Consider the following 26,016-nt stretch of genomic DNA (forward strand, 5'->3'; position numbering starts at 1 on the left):
TAATGCAAAGTAGGAAATTTGTCATTCTCTTACTAGAGCCTATATTTGGTTCCTGCTCAGAAAAATGTATTGTATTGGTTTAGTTGTGAAAATCCATTTCTATCTCATTAAAAGTGTTAAGCTGTGCAAAAGGTATTGACTTACAGTATTTGAATAGCTTACGTACTAATTGGTTTTCAGCTGTTCTTTGTCTGACTCACCTGCGACTTTATGTTCATAGGCATGTTTTGCTACAAGGTAGGGTGTCTGGTCAATTTCTTGCTGGCTTCTGTCACACTATTATGGGATTCCCTTTGATGCTCTGAATTAAGAGGGACTTTATTATTTTAACATTATGACCTGTTTTTAAAAGTTGCATTTTAAACTAACGAAATGGCTTCATAGGATGTTACTAAGTTGATTAATAAAAGCTGTGAGTTTGTGGAAAGGGAGTGCAAAGCAAAAGAACATCACATGCTTTTAAAGGCTCAGTATGCTTTTAAAATGCAAGTTTACTGGTTTTTAGTTTTTTCTAAGTAGGTACGTTACTTGCTAGTGTGAAGTCTCCAAGTTATATATATTCATCTGATCGTGCTTCATGTTGATGTGCTGATCATATTACACATTGCAGTTGTGATGATGATTTCATACTTTCTATCCAGAGATACTGTAGTATGTAGAGCGTTATAACATTGAGCTTTGTTTTCACCTGCAATGATTCTGAAGGTTTATGCAGAGCACTACTAATGAGTGTCACTTGCAATAAAGAAGAAAACTTTCACTCTAACAGGATTTTCTTTTATGTTCAGCTTGCACAGTTTAGACAAAGGAAAGCACACTCTGATGGGCAGCATGCACCCAAGAAGCAGAAGAAAAAGAAAAAGGTATCAAACACCAAAGATGAAGAATCGGTACAAGAAGGTCTGGATATTGACCAGTCTCAAGGAGAAGATGCATCCCCACACAGCTGTCAAAGAGGAGCAGCTGCTGCATCTGACTTTGCCATTGTGAGGACTTTGCACAGTGATGAATTGATCAAGCATGATCAAATATATACCACAGAAGTAAGTGTTTCTGAGATTAGAAAAACTAATTTTTATTACCATGCATTTTAAAGTCAAAATGAGGAGGCTACCTCTCTGTTCTACAGTAATGGTCAGTGGTGAAACTTTGCATTTGAATGTGTTCATTAATGTAGTTTTCCATGCACATTTTAAAAACGAAGCACTATTTGTAAAACTTATATTTTTCTATACTTACAACTATAAATAAATTTCAAATCTAATTTGTAAAGGAGGGAAACTGAATGGTTTATGAAGTGCTGATAAATAATCTGCACTTTATTAGATGGAAAATAACTTTAGAGCGTAAAAGCATGTAACTGTTTGAAGATTATTCCATGACCTATGCAAAAGAATAATTGATCATAGACTAGTTTGGTATTTGGGGTTCCCTTTGTAGTGTTTCATGGTCATATCCTCCAACATCTTGAGTCCCAAAACTGGGACTTGTGTCTTCCCATGTGAGATTATGGAGCCCAAAAGACATACTTTTTTCAGGGTGAGATACTTGTACAAAGTCACGTGAGATCATGACACCCAAGATGGTCACCGTGCTCTCGCGTGAAGAAATTGGATGCCCTGTTTTGTCCTGGGCAATTCCAGGGTATGCACTGTTATTCATTTGAAATGATGTTGGCAACTTTTTGAGTATTATGTTTTCACCAAGGAGGGAAAGGGAACAAAAAACCCCGACCTGTCTTTTATTTTTTAAATGAAGTGAAAGTTTTCTTTCCTTGGTTTTGGAATTGTAGCAGATGACCCCCGCTCTGCCATTCTACATAAAAAATGGTGCCTCAAAACCCTTAAAAAGTTTAAAAAAATAAATAAAAATGAAATGATGTTGGTAGGCAGGCAGTCTGCTTGCTGTATAAAATATCTCTCATGAGGCCTCTATAGATCATCAAGGCGTATGCAAAAACTCCACCAATGTACTTGTGTAAGAGGCAAAGAAGGCTGTCTATATACGTGGAAAGTCAAGGAGTCAGCCAAGTAACTAGTTACCAGGAATATAACTAAATATAAACTTTAGATGATAAAGCTCCATCATGTTGCCCTCATATTCAGGTTTTTCATAGTAGTCTTTGAGGATGATGACATTGAGATATGCAGATTCTCATTAATGTAAGTTTGAATATGAAATTTCCAATTCTCATGAAGCATAGGCACTATGTGAAGATCTGCTGCTGTCTAGGTTGCCAGTCAGGTAACACATCTATTAATTTTCATTTATGCTTTCCTCAATCTAATGATAGAATTCCTGGAGCAGACTGCCACTTATAGCACATGAATTATGAGTTTTAGAGTATTTCAAATATGGAGCATTCAGATTATTACTTCATGATTATTGTGCAAGCTAAGAATACTTGTGCTAATTCTTCAAGAAGTGTTGCTACTATAAAGTGTAATTTGCACTCATTCATTTTTATTTTCTGATTTTCACTTTAGAACTTGTCTCTACTGTCAAATATTGTAATCATTCACTTAACATCCTTTGAGATGCTATATATAGGGAAATTTAGTACCTCTTCAGGAAAGTGTTTGAGAGTATTATCAGTGTTCTCATCTATCAGTACAGTGATATGAGTTGACCTCAAAGAGCTCTTCTGTATAATCTTTTTGAGATGAAGCAAATTCCAATGTCACAGTCTGGGAAATTGAGAGACATGCAAAGGATGTTCTGGGCTGATGTTTGGGTTTGCAAATGGATGTGAAACTAGGTCTCTTAAAAGAAAGAAATAATGTAGCACAGCTTGTGTTCTTTTGGACTGTCTCATCCAACCAAATAAGCAGACAACTCAGTGATTGGGATTCAAATACCGACTGTACCAAGAGTTTGGGCATGTTCGATCTCCCCATATGAACCAACAGACCCTGCAGTCATCATCTGAGGCCCTTTGTGTTGCCTCCATGAGAGGTCTGGCGGGTGGGAACACAAGAACAGGCCTTTTCTGTGGTGGCTCCCCAATCAGGGAGGCTTCTTCCCAGGGAGGCTTGCTTTTGTTACATATCTTTAGGTGCCAGACAGAAATAATGACGATAATCAGTGGAACTTCTAACTCTCTTTACTTGAACAGGGAAGTTTGGTTTGCTTCATGGAACTCAAGGAGTAGGGAAAAAACAAAAGAACAGAAGTAATGAAAAGCACTGGTATATCAGGCCCAAGCAGTATGTGTTTTATTTACACCACAGTAAAACAGAATGGGAAGAAAGCCTCAGATAGCTAGATTTCCCTGAGTAATGTAGTGGACTGGCACCTTATATGTATAGGACATACCTAACCATGCATGTATTAGATGACTGCATGATAATATCCTTTCAAAATATACTTTTACATTTTTATATCTCTGAGTAATTGTTCTTACTTACCATAAGGCTACAGAGGTAGGACAAAGTGAACATTTTTTAAAAAGGAAAAATGATATGCAAAAAGTTGGTTTGGTTTTAGTAAATCTGTAAAATGAAGATTTGCAAGGCAGTCTTTGGGATTTGCCTGTTCTTTCACCCTATCACTTTTTTGCACAGTATTCTGTAAAGCTCAAATCAAGAGGACACAAAAAGGGATTATATTGTTTTCTTCTTTTAAATATCCAGTTGTTACTTGCCTCATTTCTAGAAAGGAGTTTCCTCTTGAGTTAGCACACTTGGGCACACAGTTATTTGGATCTCAATCTCTGTGTTTATCTAATGGAATAAATCTAATTTGATCTGTTTGGCTAGGGTTTTAATGTTCAGTTATATTTCTTGGCAGAGCAAATAGCCAGTTGTAGCCAAGCATTATGCCTCAAAGTTGACCTATTTTATTTTTTTAGAACATTTAAAACCAATAACGTGGTTCTCTGTTCAGTCTTGCAATTAGGTTCTATGCTTGTACAGAATGTCCTCAGAAAGTTATAACGTTTTGCTTAGGGAGCTGGCACTCTCATGTAGAGAAAATACTGTATACATACCCCAAGAGATGGGGTAAGTGCCTTTTTGCTCACTTATTTTCTGACTGTCTTACAACCAACATTGCTGAGAACTTTCTTGAAGAGTTTTATTTTTGGGATTCTTCAAATTCCTAGCTTGCCAGTATTCCTTGTAGTCAGGGAGACAGGGCGGGATATAAATAAAATTTATTATTATTATTATTATTATTATTATTATTATTATTATTATTATTATTTTCATAACTTTCTAGGTTGTGTGGTGTATCTATTTTCTGTTTTCTCAAAATTATTTCACTCTTTCCACCAGGCTATGCACTTTAATATATATATATATATATATATATATATATATATATATATGTTTTCGTAGATTTTCACGGGTACAGGAATGCAGGTTTTGGTGTCCTCGGGTGTCTTCCCGTGTAAAAGTTGGGGTGTCTAGGCGACGTTTCGACGAGGTCTCACTCGTCATCTTCAGGCTGGTGCTTTCGGCTTCTTGTTACTGGCTCTGTTCCAGTAACAAGAAGCCGAAAGCACCAGCCTGAAGATGACGAGTGAGACCTCGTCGAAACGTCGCCTAGACACCCCAACTTTTACACGGGAAGACACCCGAGGACACCAAAACCTGCATATATATATATATATATATATTGGCCTACACAAAGAACATAGATCTCTAATTATCTAGGAATGAAGTTTTGCAGTTGTCTCTGTAATAGTCTTAATGAGTGAGTGGAATGAAACTTATTCTGAGGCTTTAAAACTAGCTTCTGCTCATTATGACTCCTGCTCACTTACCATAATTTACTTTTTGTCGTTTCTAAGATGGGTTTCCTCACACCCAAAATTAAAATAAAATAAAATCTGAAAACAATACAAATGCAGCATAAAAATAAATGGCAGCAGAGGGAAGCTGTAGTGCCAGTGTTAATTTCAGTAACCAAAACAGAGCTGATCATCAAAGAAAATAAGGACACTTTGCACAGCAATTGGTTCTTTTTGCAGTTTTAATGCATGGGAGGAGCCACTGGAGTTGGACAAGGACCTGTTCCTTGTGGCTATCTAGCAGAGGGGGGTTTGACTGGCTGGGTCCAGAGCATGGGCAATGCTTCATTGCCTGATGGGATGTTCCCTGCTGCCTTAGAAGAGTTGGTAGTGTGACCACTCCTCAAGAAATTGATCCTGGGTGCCTTGCATTGGAATAACTGCAAATATCCCCCTTTTGGAGAAGGTAGTGAAGAGAATTGTGGTGGGGCAGCTAGCTACAAGCATTCTTGGGTGTCACAGATTATTTAGATCCATTTCCAATCTGGGTTCAGGCCTTGCCATAGGACTCAGATGACCCATGGTCACCCTGATGGTTGCCCTAAAACGGTGGCCCTTTGCAGAAAGAAGGATGGGGATGTGACCTTGCTCCTACTTCTTGTGCTCTCTACAGCTTTCAGTACCAATAGCCATGCCATTCTCCTGGACTGGCTCCATGGACCGGGAACTGGGGGCACCTAAGGGACTGTGAGTCGAGGCAGTAGCATTGGGAGAGTTCTTTTCAACTGCCTAGAAGTTACGATGTGGCATGCCACAGAGCACATTCATTCCCAATGACTATACCGTTGGGAATAGTCATTAGGAGTTGGGGAGCAAAGTACCATCAATACATAGATGACACTCATCTCTGTTTCTCTATCACATCTGAATCAGGAGAAGCCATGGAGGCCCTGGGTCACAGTGGTGGGGTGGATGAGGGAAGGTGTCGTGAATGGTACCCGTGTGTAAGAAATTTGTCAATTGCTTATTCTGGACAGGGATGCATTTCCTTTGAAGTAGCAGGAGCAGATAGAGTTTTGGAGGTGTTTTGGATTCAGCTTTATTATTGGAGGCCCAGATAGCCTCAGTGGCTAGAAGCACCTTCTACCAGCTTCTCCTGGCATGACAGCTATGACCATTCCTGGACTGGGAGAGCTTGACCACAACAATTTAGGCACTGGTGACTGACTTTGTGGGGATGTGTGTGTGTAGACACACACATACACATGTGCCAGTTCCAAATGGTGTGTGGATTTGGAAGAATCAGTGGAACAAAACAACTAATTGCTATAATCACCATTTAATTAGAGCCTATGCAACATATTTTCCTCAGAGAGCAACAAAGGTCTGTGTACCCAGTTGTCTTCAGATTTGGTATCCCTACTGTAAAGGACCTTAATTTTTGTACAGAACTTTGTTAATTCTAGGTGCTCTTAGCAGTAATAAATGGTGCTTGTTTATGCCTCTTGAAGTAATGACTGTTGCAGTTCCTCTCATGTGTTTTGAGTACTGCAGAGTGAAAGGGAAGGAAAAGATTTGGTGCCTGTGGCTGGGGGGGAATTTCTCTTGAGAGGCAGTGGTGTTTGTTATGCTTTTCACTCCATTTGAAATACCTTTTGGAATCATATAAATAAAAGGATTCGGTTGTTTGAAATGGGTGTGTTTATTTTTGTCCTTTTATTTTTTTATCTTCTTTTAGCTGGAAAGTGAGATTTCCACTACAGCGGATGATTATAGCTCTGAGGTAAGAGCAAAATTAATGCTTCATGTGCTGCAGTGGGTTTTCATACTTGACTGTTTTTCTGTTTAAAGACAACAGTAAAATATTTAGTAACATTTTGTCTTTTTTAAATGTTGTAAATGATACATTAATGTTTGCTGAGAGAAAGTGAGTCATGTAAAATATTTATAAATGAAATGTAATGGTTGTGCTTTTTAAGTTCTATGTTGTGCAGGTATGGTGGGTATGTAAAAATAAGAAATTAGAACCATGCTGAAATTTGAAAGGGAAATGTTTGTATCACAGCTTGTCGGTTACTGTTGCAACCTGTTATTTCATTATACTTTTTAGTGTTCTGGATATATCATTATTTCCTTTCTATAGCAGATTAAATGCCAAGGTGAGTAAGCTAAAATTATTAACAGGGAAGTTTTTTGGTGAGAAAATGTCTATGAAGGAAACACTCAGCATGAGAAAGACTATAGTGCCAATGTTTATTTGCAAACTTGGTCAGCAACTCTCTTCAGTTGCCCATGGAAAAGTCTGTCTGTGTTCAGTACATAGATACAGAGAAATGTAATGTTTCTGATCTCTATAACTATAGTTAAGAGATTAGAATGGTTTGTGGGCTTGCACATTCCCTCCCATCATCTCTTGTTAACCATGATGTAGTGTTACAGCTGCAATGATGCTTCTAGTTTTGTACATATCTTAGGTATTTTATGTATAATGAGCTTCTGATTTATTTAAGTTAAATATATTTAGTTATGACTAGCAAATGAACCATTTTCACTTAACAGCTGTTACTTCTGTCTTGTTTTATGTACATACCGTGCATATTAAGTGAGAAATATACAGGCTGTGTGTCTGTCTGTGGCAAGCACCAGCAGAGAATAGCAGTGGCTGTCCCATTGTCAAAGAGGCTTTATTTTGTCTCTGTTGTGGCAGTAGTCTAGCGCCTGTACTAGCTTGGTGCCAGTACGCCATTGCTTGGAAGAAGCCCTAGGCAAGTCCAGACTATGGAAGATTGCTCCCAAACAACTAAATCAAGTGGAGTAAAAAATCCAGATATTGTCACAGAACACTTAGCAGGAGTAGAAAACTCCTAGTAATTATTGCAATTTGATGGTGAACACAAATGTGTAGTTCAAACACGTGTAGTTTTACAGCTAAGGTTTGCAGAGGATACTTGTTCCAAAGTTTATAATCTTAATAATAGCAACTCCATCCCAGCTCCCTAGATCTGCTTCCTCTACTCCCAGATCTATCTCCAATACAAGGTGTGCTTGAAGACTATATATTTATGTTTTTACAATTCCCAGAACCTGAATATTTTTTGTAAATGGCAGAGATTTAAGAAAACCCATGCCTGTGCATGTGTTAATAAAGTTTGCAGGATTTCACATTATACTAAATCTTTCCCCCTATACTAGTATTTGTTTACAGAATGTGCTACCATCCTATAAACCGGGGTGGAAAACCTATGGCCTTGCAGTTGTTGCTGAACACTTAACTTCCATCAGTCCCAGCCTGCTTAACCAATAGTCGATTATGAAAGCTGTAGTCTAGCCAGATCTGGAAGACTACTGGTTTCCCATCTCTGCTATAGAACTATAAAATAGGATAATGGTTTAAAAAAAAGTTTATCTTCCCATTTTCCTTGTGTTGTTAGCCCTAAGCCAGTGAATTGTTACAGCGTTCCTGTTCATTTGTTGGCTGTCTGCAGGAAGCCTCCAGAACACAAGCCACCCCAAAGCTAACAAAAAGAAAAAAGCCCAGCTGTATTTCCAATATCAGCTACTTATAAAGTTTGATTTAGGCTGCAATTCTATGCCCACTTAACTTGGATTAAGTCCTACTGAACTCAGTGAGGTTTATTTATGAGTAGACATGTATAGATTTGCACTGTTTGACAGTTGCATACCTTGAACGGTTTTGTTTTTGCAATGGAAAAACGCAAAAGTGAATACATTTTTGTACTGAGTTCATATAGCCATTGTAACAAAACAGGTGATTCCACCCCCCTGATAAATTATTACTACTATATGGTTTTAGCGGATCCTACCTGGGAGAATCTAGAATGACAGCAGCTGACATTTTTTTAAAGGAAAATATTATCTGCTTAAAGCACCACCTTTAGCAAAACTGTCCACCACTTTTAATAACATTAAGCTTTTGCTTAATTACTTGAGTCATGACAAATGTAAAATAATTATTGGAGCCCATGCTTGTGACCAAATAACCCAGCAAGAGTGGAATAGCATTTGTGAGTTTCCTAGAGAGAATCATTTGGAGAATTTACAGCTTCAAGTAAGACTTTTACTGTATTGACATGGGACTAGTTGCTGTTTAAAACTGTGGTATGCTTTCAGAATTTTAGGAGATTGGTACATTTTTGGGGCCAGTTATTTACTTAATTTAAAGTAAAAATGTGATACTGACCTCTTGTGGTAGAAGGTGTTACAGTCGTACCTTGGAAGCTGAATGGAATCTGTTACGGAAGTCTGTTCGACTTCCAAAATCTTTGGAAACTAAGGTGCGGCTTCTGATTGGCTGCAGGAACCTCCTGCAGCAAATTGGAAGCTGAGCCAGACATTTGGGTTCCAAATAACATTCACAAACCGGAATACTCACTTCCGGGTTTGCAGCGTTCGGGATCCAAAATGTTTGACTCGCAAGGCGTTCATCAACCAAGATACGACTGTACTATATTTCATACGTCGAATTGTTTTGTTGCTTTTAAGTCTTGAGCATATATTGTATGCTGGTTGATATGGTTGCCATCCGTCCGGAATTTCCTGAACATATCCAGAATACTGTAGTCAGAAGCAGCATCCGGATGGAAATGGGGGGGGGGTGTCCAGGAAAATCCAAATGTATGGCAACCCATGTTGGCAGTGTCTTTTTTGCCACCTTCCTTAAAAATAGCTCAAAAACATCATTTTTTTGTGATTTTGCCATAAAAGCGAAACAACTTTGCTCGCTCCCCCCCCTAAAAAGTGTTGGATTTTCACTTTTTGAAAATATGGCAACCCTATATAAAGGAAATATGTTTCAAGCACATTTGCCATAAACTTTTAACTTTCTGTTGTGCATCTATAAGACACACGCTGAGAATTACATAGCAGGCTGAGAATTACATAGCAGGCTTCCACATGGAAAGGTAGTGATAGTTTAGGAGGGCTATGGGATCCTAGGTACCCACACTGGAGTTTAGGACGACATTTGTATCCAGAGGGCCCCATCTGAACTATACATTTAAAGCAGCATTATACCACTTTAAGCTTTCATGGCTCCCCAGCCCCAAATAATCCTGGGAACCATAGTTTGTTAAGGGTGCTAAGAGTTATTAGGAGACCTCCTCTTTCCTTTCACCGAGCAACAATTCCAGAGTTAGCACATGGGACAAGTTTCAAGCACCCTCCCACACAGGCGGAAAGTGCTTCTTGAACTCTTGAGAAGAGGAAGAGGCAAAAATGCCTCCCAGAGGCATCACTTTGCAGTGCATGGTAGCCCACTCTGGATAACCTCAATATTGGGACAAGTTTCTTCATGGAAACATAGCATCTACTTGCACTGGTCTGGATCCCAACCTCCCTGAGACCTGCGGGTATAGGGCGGTATATAAATTCAATAAATAATAATAATAATATAAGATGGACCTAGGGTAATATGAGAGGATAGAATTCACATATGAGATGAAAAGGATGGGGAATGTCGTATGCTCTGTCCTGATAGGGAATTCATTTATATATTGTACCTTGGAGGGTTTTTTAGAATTGGTATCTGCACATGCTGCAAAAGGTTTAATGCTTTAATGTTTAATTCAAACCACCAGTTTATTTTCAGTAGCGCTTAATAATTCACGTGCTTTCTGTGTGCCTTTACACCGTGGCGAAAATTGTTGAGTAAAAACAAAGTTTTAAGTTGGAACGAGATGACCTGGAATAATAACGGACTAGTTCAGCAGACAAATTCTGCAGCTCTTTTTACTGAACAGTAATGTTAATGACTTCTGTGTTTTGCTGTTCAGTGCTGTAAGCATAGACATTAGATTGCAGGTTCCTATATTTTAATAGTGTTCTATTCCTCAGCCCAGAGTCTGGCTTTCTGGGAATGAATTACTTACTTATTTATTTACTTACTTAGCTTTTATTTATTTGTAACATTTATACACCGCTTGATTGTAGAAAAAAACTCAAAGTGGTTTACTAAAAAGGTAAAACAATGAACTTATCACTTAAAATTTTACAGCAAAAAGTTAAAACAACAAAAGACTGTAACAAATTGAAACTCTCATCAACTTTCTAAACATCTGCGTAGGTTTGTCTAAATAAGAATGTTTTAGCGGGTGCCAAAAAGAATACAGTGAAGGTGCTTCATATAAGTAGTGTTGTGGGTGCTAAGATCCCCCCCCCCCCATATACAATATTTTATGGGAATCTTGAGCAAATCATGGCAGAGTATTCTTTTCAAAATCATGTCACTTAAAATTTAGATATTTGGCCCTTTCATGCCCCTTCATTCTCCTAAGGCAATAAGTCATAGAATTAACTCCCACTGAAACACCAAAAATACATTGATAACTCACTTCTGCCAGCTTTTAAAGTCTGTCTTTTGGTGTATGTATATTACAGAAACTTTGATCTATTTTCTGCTGATATGCACATCTTACTTCTGGGCAGCATATTAATATCATATCTTTTAAAATAAAAAGGTGCTACATGGAAAATTGGCATGTAAATCTGAACACTGCGGATTTGGAACCCTATAAATATACAAACTGTTTATCTGAACTGGTTCAGATTTTTGTATGGAAAACATGCCATGGAAAACGGCAGTGTTCTTTGTTATATCTTACTGTCTGAAAAGCTATGGACTTACTGGCTATATTTGCATAATTTGAGGGAGGAATAAAATGTAATCAGGCAAAGCTAGAATCTGAGGCTGTAACCCTGTGTATGTTTGCTGAGGAATAAGCCCCTCTGAATTCCATGGGACTTAATTGTGAGTAAATATGTGCAGGGTTGCATTGTAAGTTACAATTTAAATTTATAATGCATCTAGAAATTCTTTTTATACAGGTAAATGGTTGCAGTTTTTTGACAAGAACAGAGGTACCTGCAGACTTTATTAGGGTATAGTATTTAAAATTAAATCATGGCACTCAATACTAAACACACTTGATGCTTTGCATTGGGAAATGTATCAGGATTGCTAACAGAAATTCATTTTCTTGCATGCCATAAAAGTTTACTACCTTATGTAGTTTATATATGTATGCTATTGCTTCTTCAGTAATCTTTGGAAGACAAAATTCAGTTTATAACTGATGTCACAGCAGTGCTGTATTGTTACTGCTCTTCTGGGGCAAATTATACTAACAAAACAGGTTTCCATAGCAATGTGCTAAAGTGCTATCTGATGAGAAGGAAATGTTTTAAGTATCCTCACCTTGAACAAATTTTATAAAATGCTGAGACGCTAAGGAACTTGGATTGGTTTAGGAAGAAGAATTTGGATTTGGAGAGAATTATTCTGAGCTTGGGATACAGCATTCTATAGCACGACTGGAGATGATGGAGAATGAATTGGCTGGAAAACAGCAAGAGATTGAAGAGCTAAACAGAGAGCTAGAAGAAATGAGGGCAGCATATGGTACAGAAGGATTGCAACAGGTATAATTACCTTACGTTGCTTTCTGCATGCTTTGTGGCCATACACACAGTCCTTCAGTATTGCTTGTCATAATTCAAAGGCATTGAATGTGAGAGAGAAGAATGTCAGTGGTGTCCATGTTCATTATCATTTTGCTTTATAAAAGAATACCATATGTCGTAATGCTTTCTATCTCTTTTGGTTTTGTGTTCATGAGTTTTGCTCTTGGTTCTGTGAGTTATAGCAGAAGAAACATTTACCCTCTATTGAAAAGACATGGGGTCACGCCCCCCCTTGCAGCCTATTTCTGTGTTTTTATTTTTAAAAAGGACAGTGCCAAAATAGCACTTGTTCCTTCTATTAAACAAGAAGAACCTTGTTACCAGAGTTGTACTACAAACAGAATGAAATCACCTGCCTAGTTCTTAAGTAAGGAAAATGACTGCTAAAATTGTGTCTGCACCATATTATTAAAGGTTCTATGTATGTAATGTGTATATGTGACCATAGTCCACATTGGTTTCTCATCTGTCCCTGCCCACGGTAAAGATGGGGGTGACCATGGGAACAGCATGGCTGAGCAATCTGCCCAGTCATTGAATTTTTGTGCAACCGTACTGGAACAAGATTTCAGCCAGCCATGTAGATTCACTGCTGGGTAATTTGCACGCACGCCATGCACATTTAGATAATTTACACGTGTGTCAATGGGCAATGTACACATGTGCATCTGATTTATAGATGTAGATGTATAGAGTGGCTGGGGCAACCCAGTCATATGGGCGGCGTACAAAAAATAAATTATTATAAATTATTATTTGGCCTTTGGCCTGGTGCTTCTGTGCATCAGCTGACAGAGGACAGTGCCAACTGCAAACCAAACAAAATCCGGAGGGGAAGTTCTAAATATGTTGAAGAAAAATATTGTGTCTATTTGCAAACCCACTCCATTCTCCTAAAAATAGTTTTCATAATGTGTTTTGAGTGTGACAAGTCTTTATCAGTGGCAGTAGTCACTACTTGTTTCCCGAGTGAGGAGCTTCTTTATATTAGGGAGAGTGCTTTACAGTCCAAGCTTTCTGTGCACCCCCTTTCCCTTTGTATCCCCCATAATCCCATCCCAAAAACTATTCCAGAAAGTGTAGAGATAACCTGATGCAGCAAGGAGCAGTGGAAGAGGAACCAGGAAATGGGGAGTGTATTCAAGCACTTGTGACACATGATTCTTCAGTTCTTGGCCATTGTTTGTTCTGATAGGCCAGATAATTCTTATTCTTACCAAGCATCTGGTTTTTAAAAAAATACCTTAAATCAAGGAAATGGTATGTGCTGCCTTGGCCCCATTGGAACCAAAAGGTGGGATAAATATTTGATTAAATAAAAATTAATAAATGAACAGCTCTAGTTGTTTCCTGCATTTAATTGAAGCTGCTTTTGGACCAGATAAATTTAGCTTAGTATTGTACCTTTGGCAAAATTGTCAGTTTTTCATGTTAGCTTGTCTTGTTTTTCCTTTGATACTTTGCTGTTTAGATTGTATGCATGAGCATTCATTTGTGCTTTGCATTGTACAATTGTACATGGAGATTATTTGGATAGGTTGTGAGCTTTTTGCTTGGTTCTGCAATCTTGAGTTATAGGAAATCTCTGAAAGGATTTCACATTTGCAGATTTTTTTTCTAAGAATAGTTTTTAATGAATGAAAAAACATCTAGATTTTCAAATCACTGTATACTGCTGTGCTAATTACTTATCTTAGATGCTCCTTTAGACTGTACAACCTTTCACAAGTTTGACTCTAGATCTTACATTGAAGTGTAAGGTCCATCAAGTTTGACAGGAGGAGAGAGGCTTTGGATCTCTCCTGGAGAAGGTTCCAGTCCTTTCCCAAATCCATTACTGTTCAGTCGCCATTACCTTCATCACTGAGGCCATTGGAACTGGCAGAGCAAAGGGTTGCAACAAGGTCTGCTTTATTTCTGCAATTCTGATGGATGTCCAGTTTTTATTAAACGGATACCGGTAATTCCAAAATCTTCTTCTAGGAAAAAGCTTTAGAATGGGGGACGGGAGAGTTCACTTTAAGCCTCTTTAAGAATAGAACTTTTAAAGGACCATCAAATATTGGTACAGAATCAGATATTCGCCTTTTAAAGTGTTAATCAGGGAAACAATATTCCTAGTGAATAAATATGTATTCTTTTACACAATTGTACTTGGAAAGCTGGGCTGGAAACACCTGGAGCGGAATGTATCTTTTAGTGTTTCTCCAGAATAGCTGCTGCTGATATGAACCATGTTAATATTACAATTTCACCTCCTTTAGTTACAAGAATTTGAGGCTGCTATCAAAAAAAGAGACGACATTATCACACAGCTCACTGCTAATCTGCAACAAGCAAGGAAAGAAAAGGATGAAACAATGAGGGAATTTTTGGAATTGACTGAACAGAGTCAAAAACTGCAAATTCAGTTTCAACATGTAAGTTATTGGTAACAAAATTTATTAGCCTTGAAGGCAGTGCCAAAATACGTACACGGCAGCCTGTCTCCTCTTCCATTGGGAAGTCCTGCTTCTGAAGGATCAGTATGATATATTGATGTCTCCCCCTGCCCACCCCCCACACTGTGCAGGGATTAGTCCCAGTGAATAAAGTGGGACTTACTTCAGTGCAAACTGTTTGCAATTCTGTTAAAGCTAATAAATTTTGTGGGCTTATTTATGAGGTTGTTCTGAAGGTGTGGCCAATAAATAGGCTTGCCTCATCACACTACAGGTTAACTGCTACAGCTTGGCTTATACATTTTGTTCCTTGTAATTTGGGCACTACGGAAAGAGAATGTATATCTGACATAATGCAACCTTTCTTGGGACAAATAATTTTGTCTCATTCCATCCAAGACAGTTTGCTTCACAAAAACAACCCACAAAAATACAGTGGCAGAAAGGCTGAGCGGGCCCATATTGTACTCCAGGCTTGCAGAGAGTAACAACATTAATTCTCTAGAATACAACGCATGTGCTGCTTTAATGGAAAAGAATGAAGAATGCTAATTGGCTCCAACCACCATATAATTTGATAATTGTTATTCAAGCAGTTGATCTTTAATAAGTATTTCTGTGTATAAGTTGCAGGCAAGTGAAACTTTAAGGAACACTAGTCATAGCAGCACAGCTGCTGACTTACTGCAAGCAAAACAGCAGATCCTTGCATATCAGCAACAGCTAGAAGAACAGGAGCAGCTATTGAAGAATTACCAAGTGAAAAATGAAGACTTTGAACTGCAAGTTTCCCTTCTGCAACAGAGAGTCACTGCCTTCGAAACGGTATATTTCTCATTAAGTTTGTGTTTTTTTAGAGGCATGTGGTGATGGTTGAAAAGAGATAAAATCTCTTTGCCTCAAGTGTATAGGATTATCTAATTGTTACAGCATGCAAACACGGGAACACACCGCGTATTTGTGTGAGTGTTATGAAAAAGTGCTTCCTTTTAGAATTATTGAAAATATTGTTCTAAACCGCTGTGATATATTTCTATGGTACTGTGGTATATAAATATGTTGACAACTAAATAAACAAATTAAATATATGCAGCCTCAAAAAAACTGAAATGAATTTGGACCTCTTAGAATATCATATATGGAAGATACATTGATGCTATATAAACGGTCAAGAATTTATCAGTTCTTATGCAAAATTTAAATAATTAACAACCATCAAAGCCAGTGTTGAACTAGATTTTCATGTTTTTGTGTCTTTTTGTAATATATTAATAATACATGTTGTTTGTGTGTGGGGGGGATCTTATAAGATAGATGTGATGGGTATAGTCATGCTAGTTAAATTGTGTGTCGCTCCCGATTACATATAAAAAAGGATGGTGGGGACCAAAGGGAGTCTAATGTTTACATTTAAATGGTTGTGTGGGTAGCTGAACCTTCCTCCACCTTACTTACACACCTCAGATTCTATCACTACTGCTATTTTTCTTCTCCTCCTTCTGCTTCTGCTCCCACTCCCAATCTGTTCACCATAAGATTCCTAACCTGGGTCATTTCCAGTATGCTTATTCTTAATATTTATTGGTCATTTTCCTCACAAAAGTGACCCAGAGTGAGTTATCAAAACAAGTTGGGAGGTGATTCAGGGAAAGGATACTGCTCATTTCTCTCATTTCCCTTTTCCTGAAGTAAATATTAGATTATCTCCCCACCACCACCCACCCAACACACAATGGGACAGGCACATGAACAGTTTAAGTTTAAGCTTTAAGTTACCGTATTTTTCGCACCATAGGGTGCACTGGACCATAGGGCGCACCCAGTTTTTAGGGGGGGAAATCAGGAAAGAAAATCTCCCCCCCCCAGCCCCAAAGAGCAGCGTACAGGCAGCGCACAACCTCTCCCTGCCGGAGGGGTTGCGCGCAGCTATGGAGCAAGGCAAGGCAGGGGGCGGGATGGATCCCGCTTGCTGTTTTGGCTTCCCCTTTAGCCCCATGCAGCCTCCCGCTTCCGGGAGACGCTGCGCAGGGCTTTCCTGGCTTTACTGGGAGGTGGGGGGGATTCCCTCACCTCTCCCAAAAGCCCGCAGAAGCTGCGCAACCCCTTTAAAGAGATCGCGGCTTCTCCTGGCTTTTCTGGTAGGTGGGAGAAGGGACTGATGCGGCCAGTCAGTCCCTTCTCCCTCCTGTGGAAAAGCCCGCAAGAGCGCACGGAGCTTGTGTGCGGCTCTTGGGGGCTTTTCCCGCCTGCCTCCCCCCTGCATTCGCTCCATAGGACGCACACACCTTTCCCCTTGCTTTTTAGGAGGGAAAAAGTGCATCCTGTGGTGCGAAAAATACGGTAAATTTGATAACGTAAAGTAAAAAGCAGCACATTGTACATACGGTAGGCATCTATTTAAAATAGTGTGTATATGCTTTGGAAATCACTCTATATGCTGTCATCAGAACATGCAGAAAATGGGCCATACCACTTGAAATTGTTTTGTTTTTATAAAGCAGTAAGTCAAATATGGGAATTCAAGAAATCAAAGCAATTTATTTCTATTACAGGAAAAATGCAAAACAGATGAAGATTTTACTAAGAGGAAACTACGGGAAAAGGAAACAGCTATTGAAGAATTGGAGGCAAAAATTTTAGAAGAGGAAGAAAATATATTTATTCTTCAGAAAAAACTGTCAGCTGCTGAGAAATCACTTGAAGAAGTAAAAGAAGAGATCTTGCAAAAGAATCAAGAGATACAGAATGTGAGAGTAGAATTAAGCAGCTCTAAACAAAAGGAAAGGCAATGTTCTGATGAAATAAAGCAATTAATGGGAACTGTGGAAGAGCTACAAAAACGATATCACAAAGATAGCCAGCATGACAATGATATTGTAGAAAGAATGGAACTTGAAGCACAAAGGAGACTTGCAGACCTCAGAGCAGAATTGGAGGAAGTTCATGGGCAGCAGATTGTGCAAATGAAGCAAGAGTTGGTTAGGGAACATACAATGGAGATTGAAAAGCTTCTTGCCCAACAAAAAGCAGATATGGAGAGAACGTTGAGTTTACACTCTGGTAATACTAATGAAGACCAGATGCATTTAATGAATATTGCAATTAACGAGTTGAACCTCATGCTTCAGGAAGCTACTTACCAGAAAGAAAAGGTGAGGCAAGATTTATCACAACAGCTTGAAATATTATCCTCAGAAAAGTCTGCCCTGCAAAATAAAGTTGAAGATCTTTGTCAAGAGCTGGACTTTGCAAGAGAGCAAATTCAGAGAGCCAAGCAGACCATAAATGAGAGAGAATCAAAGTTACATGAAGTAGACCAGTTACAAATCACTACCGCAGAACTAAAAGCACAACTTGCTGCTGCATCTGAGATCAGGGAAGAATTAGAAGAGAAACATGAGGCAGAAGTTACAAATTACAAAATAAAACTTGAAATGCTAGAAAGAGAAAAGGATGCAGTTTTGGGCAGGATGGCTGAATCTCAAGAAGCTGAACTAGAGAGACTGAGGACTCATCTTTTGTTCAGTCATGAAGAAGAGCTATCAAAACTTAGAGATGATCTACAGCAAGAGCACAGAATAAACACTGAAAATCTTAAAGATAATATGATTATGCAATCTAAACAGCAGTTGGATGACTTACAAAATGAAATGAGCAAAAAGATGGAAGCTATGCAATTTGAAAATGAAAACTTAATAGCAAAGCAGAATGAGCTCACATTAGAAATAGCAAGGCTAAAAGATTTGCAGGAGTCTCTTGTAAATTCTAAATCTGAAGAAATGATGCTTCAGATCCAAGACCTCCAAAAAGAGATAGAAGTGCTTAGACTAGGAGAAAAAGAAAAGGGTACACTTGAGCAGGAAGTTCAGGTGTTGCAGTTGAAAACAGAATTATTAGAAAAGCAAATGAAAGAACGAGAAGATAGTCTTCAAGAAAAATGTACCTTACTTGAAACACAAAACAATTTTCTTGAAGACAAAAGCAATGCTCTGAAAGAGAAGCTAAAGAAGTATGCTATTAAGAATACAGAAGAAAGCTTCCCTGATGGCTTTAGTTCCGAGTCAGAAGAATTTGATTTACAAAACAGAATAGACAATCTGATAGCAGAAAATGAGAAACTTGTAAAACAGGACATTGAACTTAAAGAAGAGATTGAGAGGCTACAGAATTCCTTTTCATTTGCTGAGCATGATTACCAGGAACTCCAAAAAACCCATGCTTCTCTACTAAAGGTAAAATTGGATTTAGAAGAGAGCAAGGACAAGCGAGAAGCGGAATATGAAGCCAAGCTCCGGGCTTTGACAGAAGAGATCCAACATTTACAAGGAGATACATCAGTTGTACTGAAAAGTCAAAGTACGATTGTTTGTGGTAAGAGAGAGAAGATCTTAAGATCAGAAACATTTGATGTTGAGGAGGTGGTTGAAAAAGACACAACAGAGCTTATGGAAAAGCTTGAGGTCACTCAGCGTGAGAAGCTAGAACTTTCACTGAGACTTTCTGATCTTTCTGAACAATTGAAATTAAAGAGTAGTCAGATATGCCAATTAAATGAAGAAGTTAGATCTCTAAAACAAGATAAAGAGCACATGTCAGTGAAATGTAAAGAACTCGAAGTGCTAGTTAGCCACAGACTGGAAGAGAATATGAACTCATGTGAACATGAGACAAAATACCCCAATGGGGGGCTACAGACAGGCCACCCCAGAGTTTGTGAACACACAGGCTTTGTTCCTGATTCATACAAAGACTATGACAAAGCTATAAGAGAGGAGAAACTGATCGCAAACCAGAGTGTGGTCCATCATGTTCCAGTGGAAGAGACAATTGAACTTTCAAAATCAGAGCCAAAATCACTGTTGGATAACTTTCACCAAATGAACGATGGGCTAGCAGGAGGCTCTTCATGTTTGAACCATTTGCAAAGTGAAAGCGAGCTTCAGGAGCAGTTGGATATGCTGAAATCTGAACAGGTATTTATGGTAACCCACACAATTAACATTTCCGCTATGCTATGCTATGCTCAGCAGCTAATATGTCTCCGTGTAATCCTATGCATATTTACCCATAAAAAGTCCTACTGAACTCATTAAAAAGAGTGGCTGTGCTTTGAAATTGAGAACGTTCCCTCTAAATCAATCCAGTCACTAAAAGGACTAGTAAAGAGTCAGCATTTTCTGGCAAACGTTACAGCCTTGGGGATAAGTGTGATTTGAATTTTTGCAAAGGAAACATGGTTTCTTAGTATGGTACATAGTGAACAACTGGGGCAGAGAAGTTGAGCAGGGAGCGGAAGAGATGTGGCAATGTTTAGTGAGAACTTTGGTATTCAGGGGTTTTTTATTTTGCATGATCGATTGAAGTCTTGTAAAATAAGCTCAAATGCTCTTTTGCCGACGTTTTGATGCTACGTTTAAAGCCACAGAATAGAAAAAAGTTTATTAATACCCTCATACGATGCCCATCTCTACTTAGAGCGATTTAAAACTGCAGATGGAAGCCCAGCGCATTTGCCTGTCTTTGGTTTACTCGGCTCACGTGGACCAAGTGCGCGAATGCATGGAAAATGAAAAGGAGAATGCGCTTTCTGCTCTTAAAGAAGAGCTCCAGTCCCATCATGCACAAGAACTGAATGAACTTATGAAAAACCAACTAGATCTTCAGAACGTTAAAAATCAAAACTTAGGTAAAGTGGTGAAGCAGAGGAAAATTCTTTTTGAAGTTTTAAATATGAGGCAGTATTTTTTGTATTAGTAGTTCATTTTAGTTTGGCAGCAGTAGACCATTGCATACATTTTTATGGTGCTCATGATGTAGTGTATAAAGCATGTTTTGGTGTCTTATTTTAATTTTGTGATTTCTGATTTAACATTTGTATCTGGTTTATTTGTTTATTTTTTTAAATAGTTTTTTATTAAATTTTCCATTTTAACAATCCAATCAAATCACATTAAATATTCCAAATTATAAATACATATTATATAGTCCAAATATTCTGCCAAATTATAATTTTTTATTGGGACTTCCCATGCTTCAAGTTGGGGGGGGGGGGCTCTGATCATCCCATATCTCTACTGCCTTGAGTTTCCAATAGTTCCTTTAAATCTTCCTGTTGTTAACCTTCCTAACATTTGTATCTGGTTTAAACAGTTTGGACCTTAAAAAGCAATGCTATAGTTTGTTTGTTTATTACATAAGATGCTAAGGTATACAAATGCAGAACTCTGACTCCTAATCTGAGGCAGGCATTTGGTTTAGCAAATTCCAACCAGCAGATTATCTCAAGATTTTACTTTGTGCAAAGCGTTTGGTTTATTCTTTCTGCTTCCTCTCATGAGTGAGAAAGATTATCATGTGGGATTTGGTTGCTCCTTAGGAAATGCTAAACTTCAGAAGAAGTAGCTAGGTGTCCAATGTTGAGAGGCTTCAATTCATTTCCTGCCTTTGCTTGGAGGCATCTCTATGTTTCTTTAACCCTCCACTGTTGTCTTCTAATTTCACTGGTTGGTGACTGTAATAAATCATTCAACTGATTGCTCTGCTTTGTATTTTAAATTTTATTATAGCGTACAGATAAAACAGACCCAAATATCTGTCTTTATTGTCTCCCTTTTTCAAAATGTTGGAAAGCATTCTAAAATAAATAATTTTCAGTGATGGTTTATCTTCACAGATGAAGAAGGCCAGTCTCCATGGGTGCATCTAGAAAGGCTTAGCAAAACAGTAGCTGAAGAATGTTCTAAGCTCACTCAGGTGAGAAGCATTTTACCACAGGATACTTGCAAATCCTGTGTTCTTTCATCTATTAAAATTAAACCAAAAGTTCCTCTATTGTGTGCACTTGTGGATCCCTACATCTCACATGAGAACGATATGGGCGAATCTCTTAGGATTCTTGAATTGTGGCTCTACCTCTTGCTAAATTCTCTTCATGCCCATTTTAGGAGGAAGAATCAAGATGTTATAATGGTTTTATTGACCTCGTCCTGTTTGCTTGATACAGTCAGATGCAATAGGAATATGTTTAACTTTCTTCCTTTGTTTATAGTCCCTTTGCAGCGTTCAACTTGAAAATGTTTCACCTGCTGTTGAATCTGGTGCTGGGGAGAGAGAACAATCGAACTCAGTGTTAATATCAAGAGCAGAAGCCCAAGGTAACAAAAAACACAAATCTTAATTTTATAGCCCTGTCTTTTATCTCCTTGGTAGCAGTTGTAAACATAGAAATGCTGTTTTTATCTGAGGAGCAACTTGGAGCTGAAGCTAGCACTGGCTGGAACATAGCAAGGCTGGGAAAGCTAGAGAAATCTCTTTACCAGAGTTCAGCATGGCAGTGGATGGCACAGGAGCAATTGGAGCAGTGATATTCTGGCAGAATGTTAGCTTTCTAGATTGGATTCAGGAAGCCTTGGAGGCCATAGCTGTGGGCAAAGAGGCTAGAAAGAGGCTTGAGAAGTCTAAAGGGAGACTCAACACAGTGGACTTAGGAAAGGGTTCCGTGACCATGAGAATTCTACAGCAATTTAAAAATTGTTATGGTCCAATGGGAAAAGTAAGCAGCTTGACTCCATGGTAAAATACTTGAGGTGAATCATCAGAGCTGCTTGAGAGAATAAAAAAGAGAGGTGAAACTGAACCAAGCTCACTGGAAAAGAGGGGATATTAGAATTGGAGGGACAGAAGTCTGAGCTGCAGGACCAACAGCACGGTCATGGGAATATTTTTTTAAAGTCTCTTTAACATTTAGCAAGTAACTGAAACCAAGTCCAAGATTTTGCTCCATAATACTTTAAAACCTAACAGGGACAGTAAAAACAAAAAATGATATTTAGGAAACAATTTAATGGCTATGGTGTGCTAGGATTATTTCCCCTTTGCAATAAGTTGCTTGGAGAAAATATGCCACATTTGGCTGATTAAAGAGGAGAAAAATCATCATCTGTGGCAAGGTAAAAAGGATATACTACATTTTCCAAGAACATAGCAGTAGAATGCTGTTTAATGTAATGTTTGTAGAAAGAAAAGAAATGAATACACAAGAGCAACACAATAATTGTGTTTAATTCATTCTCTGCCTTTAGCTTTGCAAGGAACCCTGCAAATTCTTCTGAGCAAGATAACGGAAGAGTATCACAGATTACTGGACTATCATTCAAAGTTTGTGAAAGACAGAAAAAAGGTAGGTTGCTTTTTGCTTGTATCCTAGACAGAATTAAGGAGCGAGCCGCTTAGAACTCAGAAGAGTTACACATGCATAACACTGCATTGTAAATATCACTGATGGTAAGGGAAGTACTTATTCCCATAGTGCATAGTTAAACTATGGCACTTGCTTCCAGTGGTGATGGTCACCAGCTTGGATGGCTTTAAGGAGAATGAAACAAGGCAATTAATGGCTAATGCTGATGAATGCTACATTATATTTCCGTTTATGGGAGGCAGTATGCCTCTGGATACCAGGTGCTGTGAACCACCTGGGGAAATGTGCTGTTGCACACAGGTGCTGCTTGCGGGATTCTCACAGGAATCTGGTTGACAACAGGCTGCTGAGCTAGATGCATCTTCTCTTATGTTATTTAAGGATAGAATATATATTTTTGGAAACTCAATGGGGCTTACTTCTGAGTATACATGCATAGAAATGAAGGCACCCAAGACTGTTGACATAATAACTTATGCACAACCAAAGAGCTATGAGTTAGATATATATACATTTCAGTGGCAATATAGTTTTATCACAACTTCGAAACTGTCCACATTTATGCAGAATTCAGCAGGATATACAAAAAGTAAAATGTTAGCAGCAATTTTAGAAAGAAAGTTAATGTTCCATGTCTCCCATTTGGTTCTATTTAATTTTCTCCAGCTTGAAGAGCAAGAGGCATCATTTGCAGAATACAATGGAAAAGAAAGCAACTGTCTTCAACAGAGTGTAGAATGTTTACCTACTCCGTCACAGGATCTTGCTGGTAAAGATATACATTTAAAGTCAAATTAGAAGATCTGTGTAATATAAGCAAACAAATCCATTTAAGTCGGTTACAAAGCCACAGACCCTTCCCATATTGGGCAAATCTCAAAATGTACATGGGGTGGGGGGAACATTGAAGAAATTCTAAAGTGAATAAACTTGGCTAGTGCTTTGGGGGTGTGGAATGAAAAAATAACGCTGACAACTCATGTGAAATATGGAGGTACCATTTTGATCTGGGTACTGCATGTATGCTAGTTGAGGAGCAAGAATGGGGAGAAAAGAAAGCTCTCCCCACAACTGAAGACCAGGGGCCACTTTCTTCTGAAGGTACCTCTGTACAACTTGAACTGACCTGAATCTGGGCTTGATTCAGTATCTTTCTACCTTTAGAACATGCCCTGACACTGCTGGTAGTGCTGGCCCATCTTGATGAAGGCCCCACTCAGTTATAATTGTCGGGTTGAGAATCCTGAAAGTCGGATGCTAGTGAGAAGCTGACGTGAATTCCTAAACCCTTTGGAGTGATTGCTAGTACCGCCCCAAACAAATTGTATTCATTGTAAAAGGAAATGTTGCTCTGATATCATTGCTTCCCCACCCCGGTTGATGATATGTTTAGAATTATTGTTTATGATTTGTTCATACATAGATCTTAAAGTGAGGTCACCCTGTTGGGAAGACATGGATAACTTTAAAACTCGACTTGAAGAACAACATGCTCAGGAAGTGAAGCGCCTCAGATCATATTTCCATCAGCAGTTGAAAGAAACTGAGGAAAGATATACTGCAGAGATAGTCCACTTACAAAGCAGACTCCAAGATGCCAGTGTGGCTTCCGATTGCTTCAGGTACCTATGATTTTGGCTTCCCCCTTTTTTCAACAACAAAAGCTACAACAGAGATCACACAAGCAATTTTGTTCCATAGCTAAAAATGAGTTTGCTCCCGACCACCATTTTGGTATATGACAGGGGCGTTTTGCTTTCTCCTCAAGGATTTTCCCATTTGCAACCATATTGTCTTATAAGCAAAAGAAAATGTGATGGTTTCTTCACCTGTATAGGAACAGTGAACAGAGACTGCTGTTGGGAGAATGACGGTGCAGGTTGCCCCCACCACTTCAGACCATGGTTTCTGAATGATTTGTGAAGGGGTGTGTGCCATGACGTCGTTTGTAGAACAAAGGTTTTGCAGGCAGAAAGTCCCAGTTCAGTCTCTGGCATCTCCTGTCTGAAACTCTGCAACCCTTCAATACCACTGCTGAGGACTTGGAAACAACTGGAATCAGATAAACCCAAACTCTGAAAAGTAAATCTTTCCAGTCTAAGATGCACTCAATCTTATTACTATGGTTATTATTTTAAATTTGTTGCCCACCCTTCATCATGAGGTCCTACAGGCCAGGTTACAATTTAAAACTATGATATTCAAATCAGTTTCTAGTAGATTAGGAATAGAATTCCTGGGGTCCAGGAACATCCTATTCAGGGAAACTACAGGGACATAGAACACTGTTGAACACCAAGGCAGAACATTAGTACATCAAATTCAATGTTGTGCAATGCAAATTGAACACAAATTGTTGTAACCTGCCCTGTGGGACCTCATGGTGAAGGATGGGTAAGAAATTTAAAATGATGATGATGATGATAGTAATAATAATAATATGATATTGAAAGTCTGGGTTTATCTGACTCCACTTGTTTTCAAATCCTCAGCAGTGGTATTGCTTAGCCTGAGAATCAAGAAGGTACAAGAACATGAGGGAGATAATCATGGTTTCCCTGCTCCACAAAACAGCTGATAACCAGAACAAGTACAATGCCATTACTATCATTGTTGCATGTTGATCATAGAGAACAGGAGCACTGGGGGAAATTTTAAATATCACTCCTACCCAGACTCTGAGCCTTTAAGAACTGCAAAGTGATAATGAATGAGGCATGAGAGAGATCATCTGCTGCAGGGTGAGTCCTGGCCCTGGGGAAATTGAAAACACCTGGTTTCCAGCTTCCGCAGGATCTAGAGAAACAGCAGGAACATAAAAGCACAAGGGATGGGGCTGAATATCAACAACAAACACCAGTCCCTCCCTCGTGTGTCTTTGCTGCTTGAGCACTAAAGAGCTGTGGCAGAGAGTGTGGATGTGAGAGATCATCTGCAAAGCAGAATGCAGCAGTTGGGATAGCAGGGAAAACCTTCATACTATCAAGCCCCTGGTCTTCTCTAGGTGCTGCAGTATGAGACAAGGATGAGGGTACCATGTACTATTTTAGCATGAAGGGAGGAGACGAGGCAAATATACTAGGGGGAATCGGTTTGGTTAACTGGAGGCGCCCTGACAAGCATGAAAGCAGCTTGTTTATAAGGTCCCAACCAGTGTGCTTTTA

The 26,016-nt window shown here is 38.7% G+C and overlaps 1 protein-coding gene across 37 annotated transcripts in view; it reads left to right on the forward strand.

The window, feature by feature from the left end:
• AKAP9 (A-kinase anchoring protein 9) overlaps positions 1–26,016 on the forward strand; it is a 105,695-nt gene that overhangs the window by 15,725 nt on the left and 63,954 nt on the right. For 20 of the 37 annotated variants that reach the window (XM_083467624.1, XM_083467638.1, XM_083467643.1 and 17 more), the window contains exons 2-14: positions 789–1,043; positions 6,471–6,515; positions 11,576–11,629; positions 11,999–12,169; positions 14,476–14,631; positions 15,280–15,477; positions 17,205–19,625; positions 20,128–20,338; positions 21,326–21,405; positions 21,701–21,806; positions 22,734–22,831; positions 23,519–23,621; positions 24,276–24,474. In XM_083467624.1, coding sequence (XP_083323750.1) covers positions 789–1,043; positions 6,471–6,515; positions 11,576–11,629; positions 11,999–12,169; positions 14,476–14,631; positions 15,280–15,477; positions 17,205–19,625; positions 20,128–20,338; positions 21,326–21,405; positions 21,701–21,806; positions 22,734–22,831; positions 23,519–23,621; positions 24,276–24,474 — 4,097 coding nt within the window. The remainder of the gene's footprint in view (positions 1–788; positions 1,044–6,470; positions 6,516–11,575; positions 11,630–11,998; positions 12,170–14,475; positions 14,632–15,279; positions 15,478–17,204; positions 19,626–20,127; positions 20,339–21,325; positions 21,406–21,700; positions 21,807–22,733; positions 22,832–23,518; positions 23,622–24,275; positions 24,475–26,016) is intronic. The other 17 variants (XM_083467657.1, XM_083467628.1, XM_083467653.1 and 14 more) reach the window with 4 other exon arrangements.

This window comes from Podarcis liolepis (assembly GCF_965112155.1).
Source record: "Podarcis liolepis genome assembly, chromosome: 12".
NCBI classification, from domain to species: domain Eukaryota; kingdom Metazoa; phylum Chordata; class Lepidosauria; order Squamata; family Lacertidae; genus Podarcis; species Podarcis liolepis.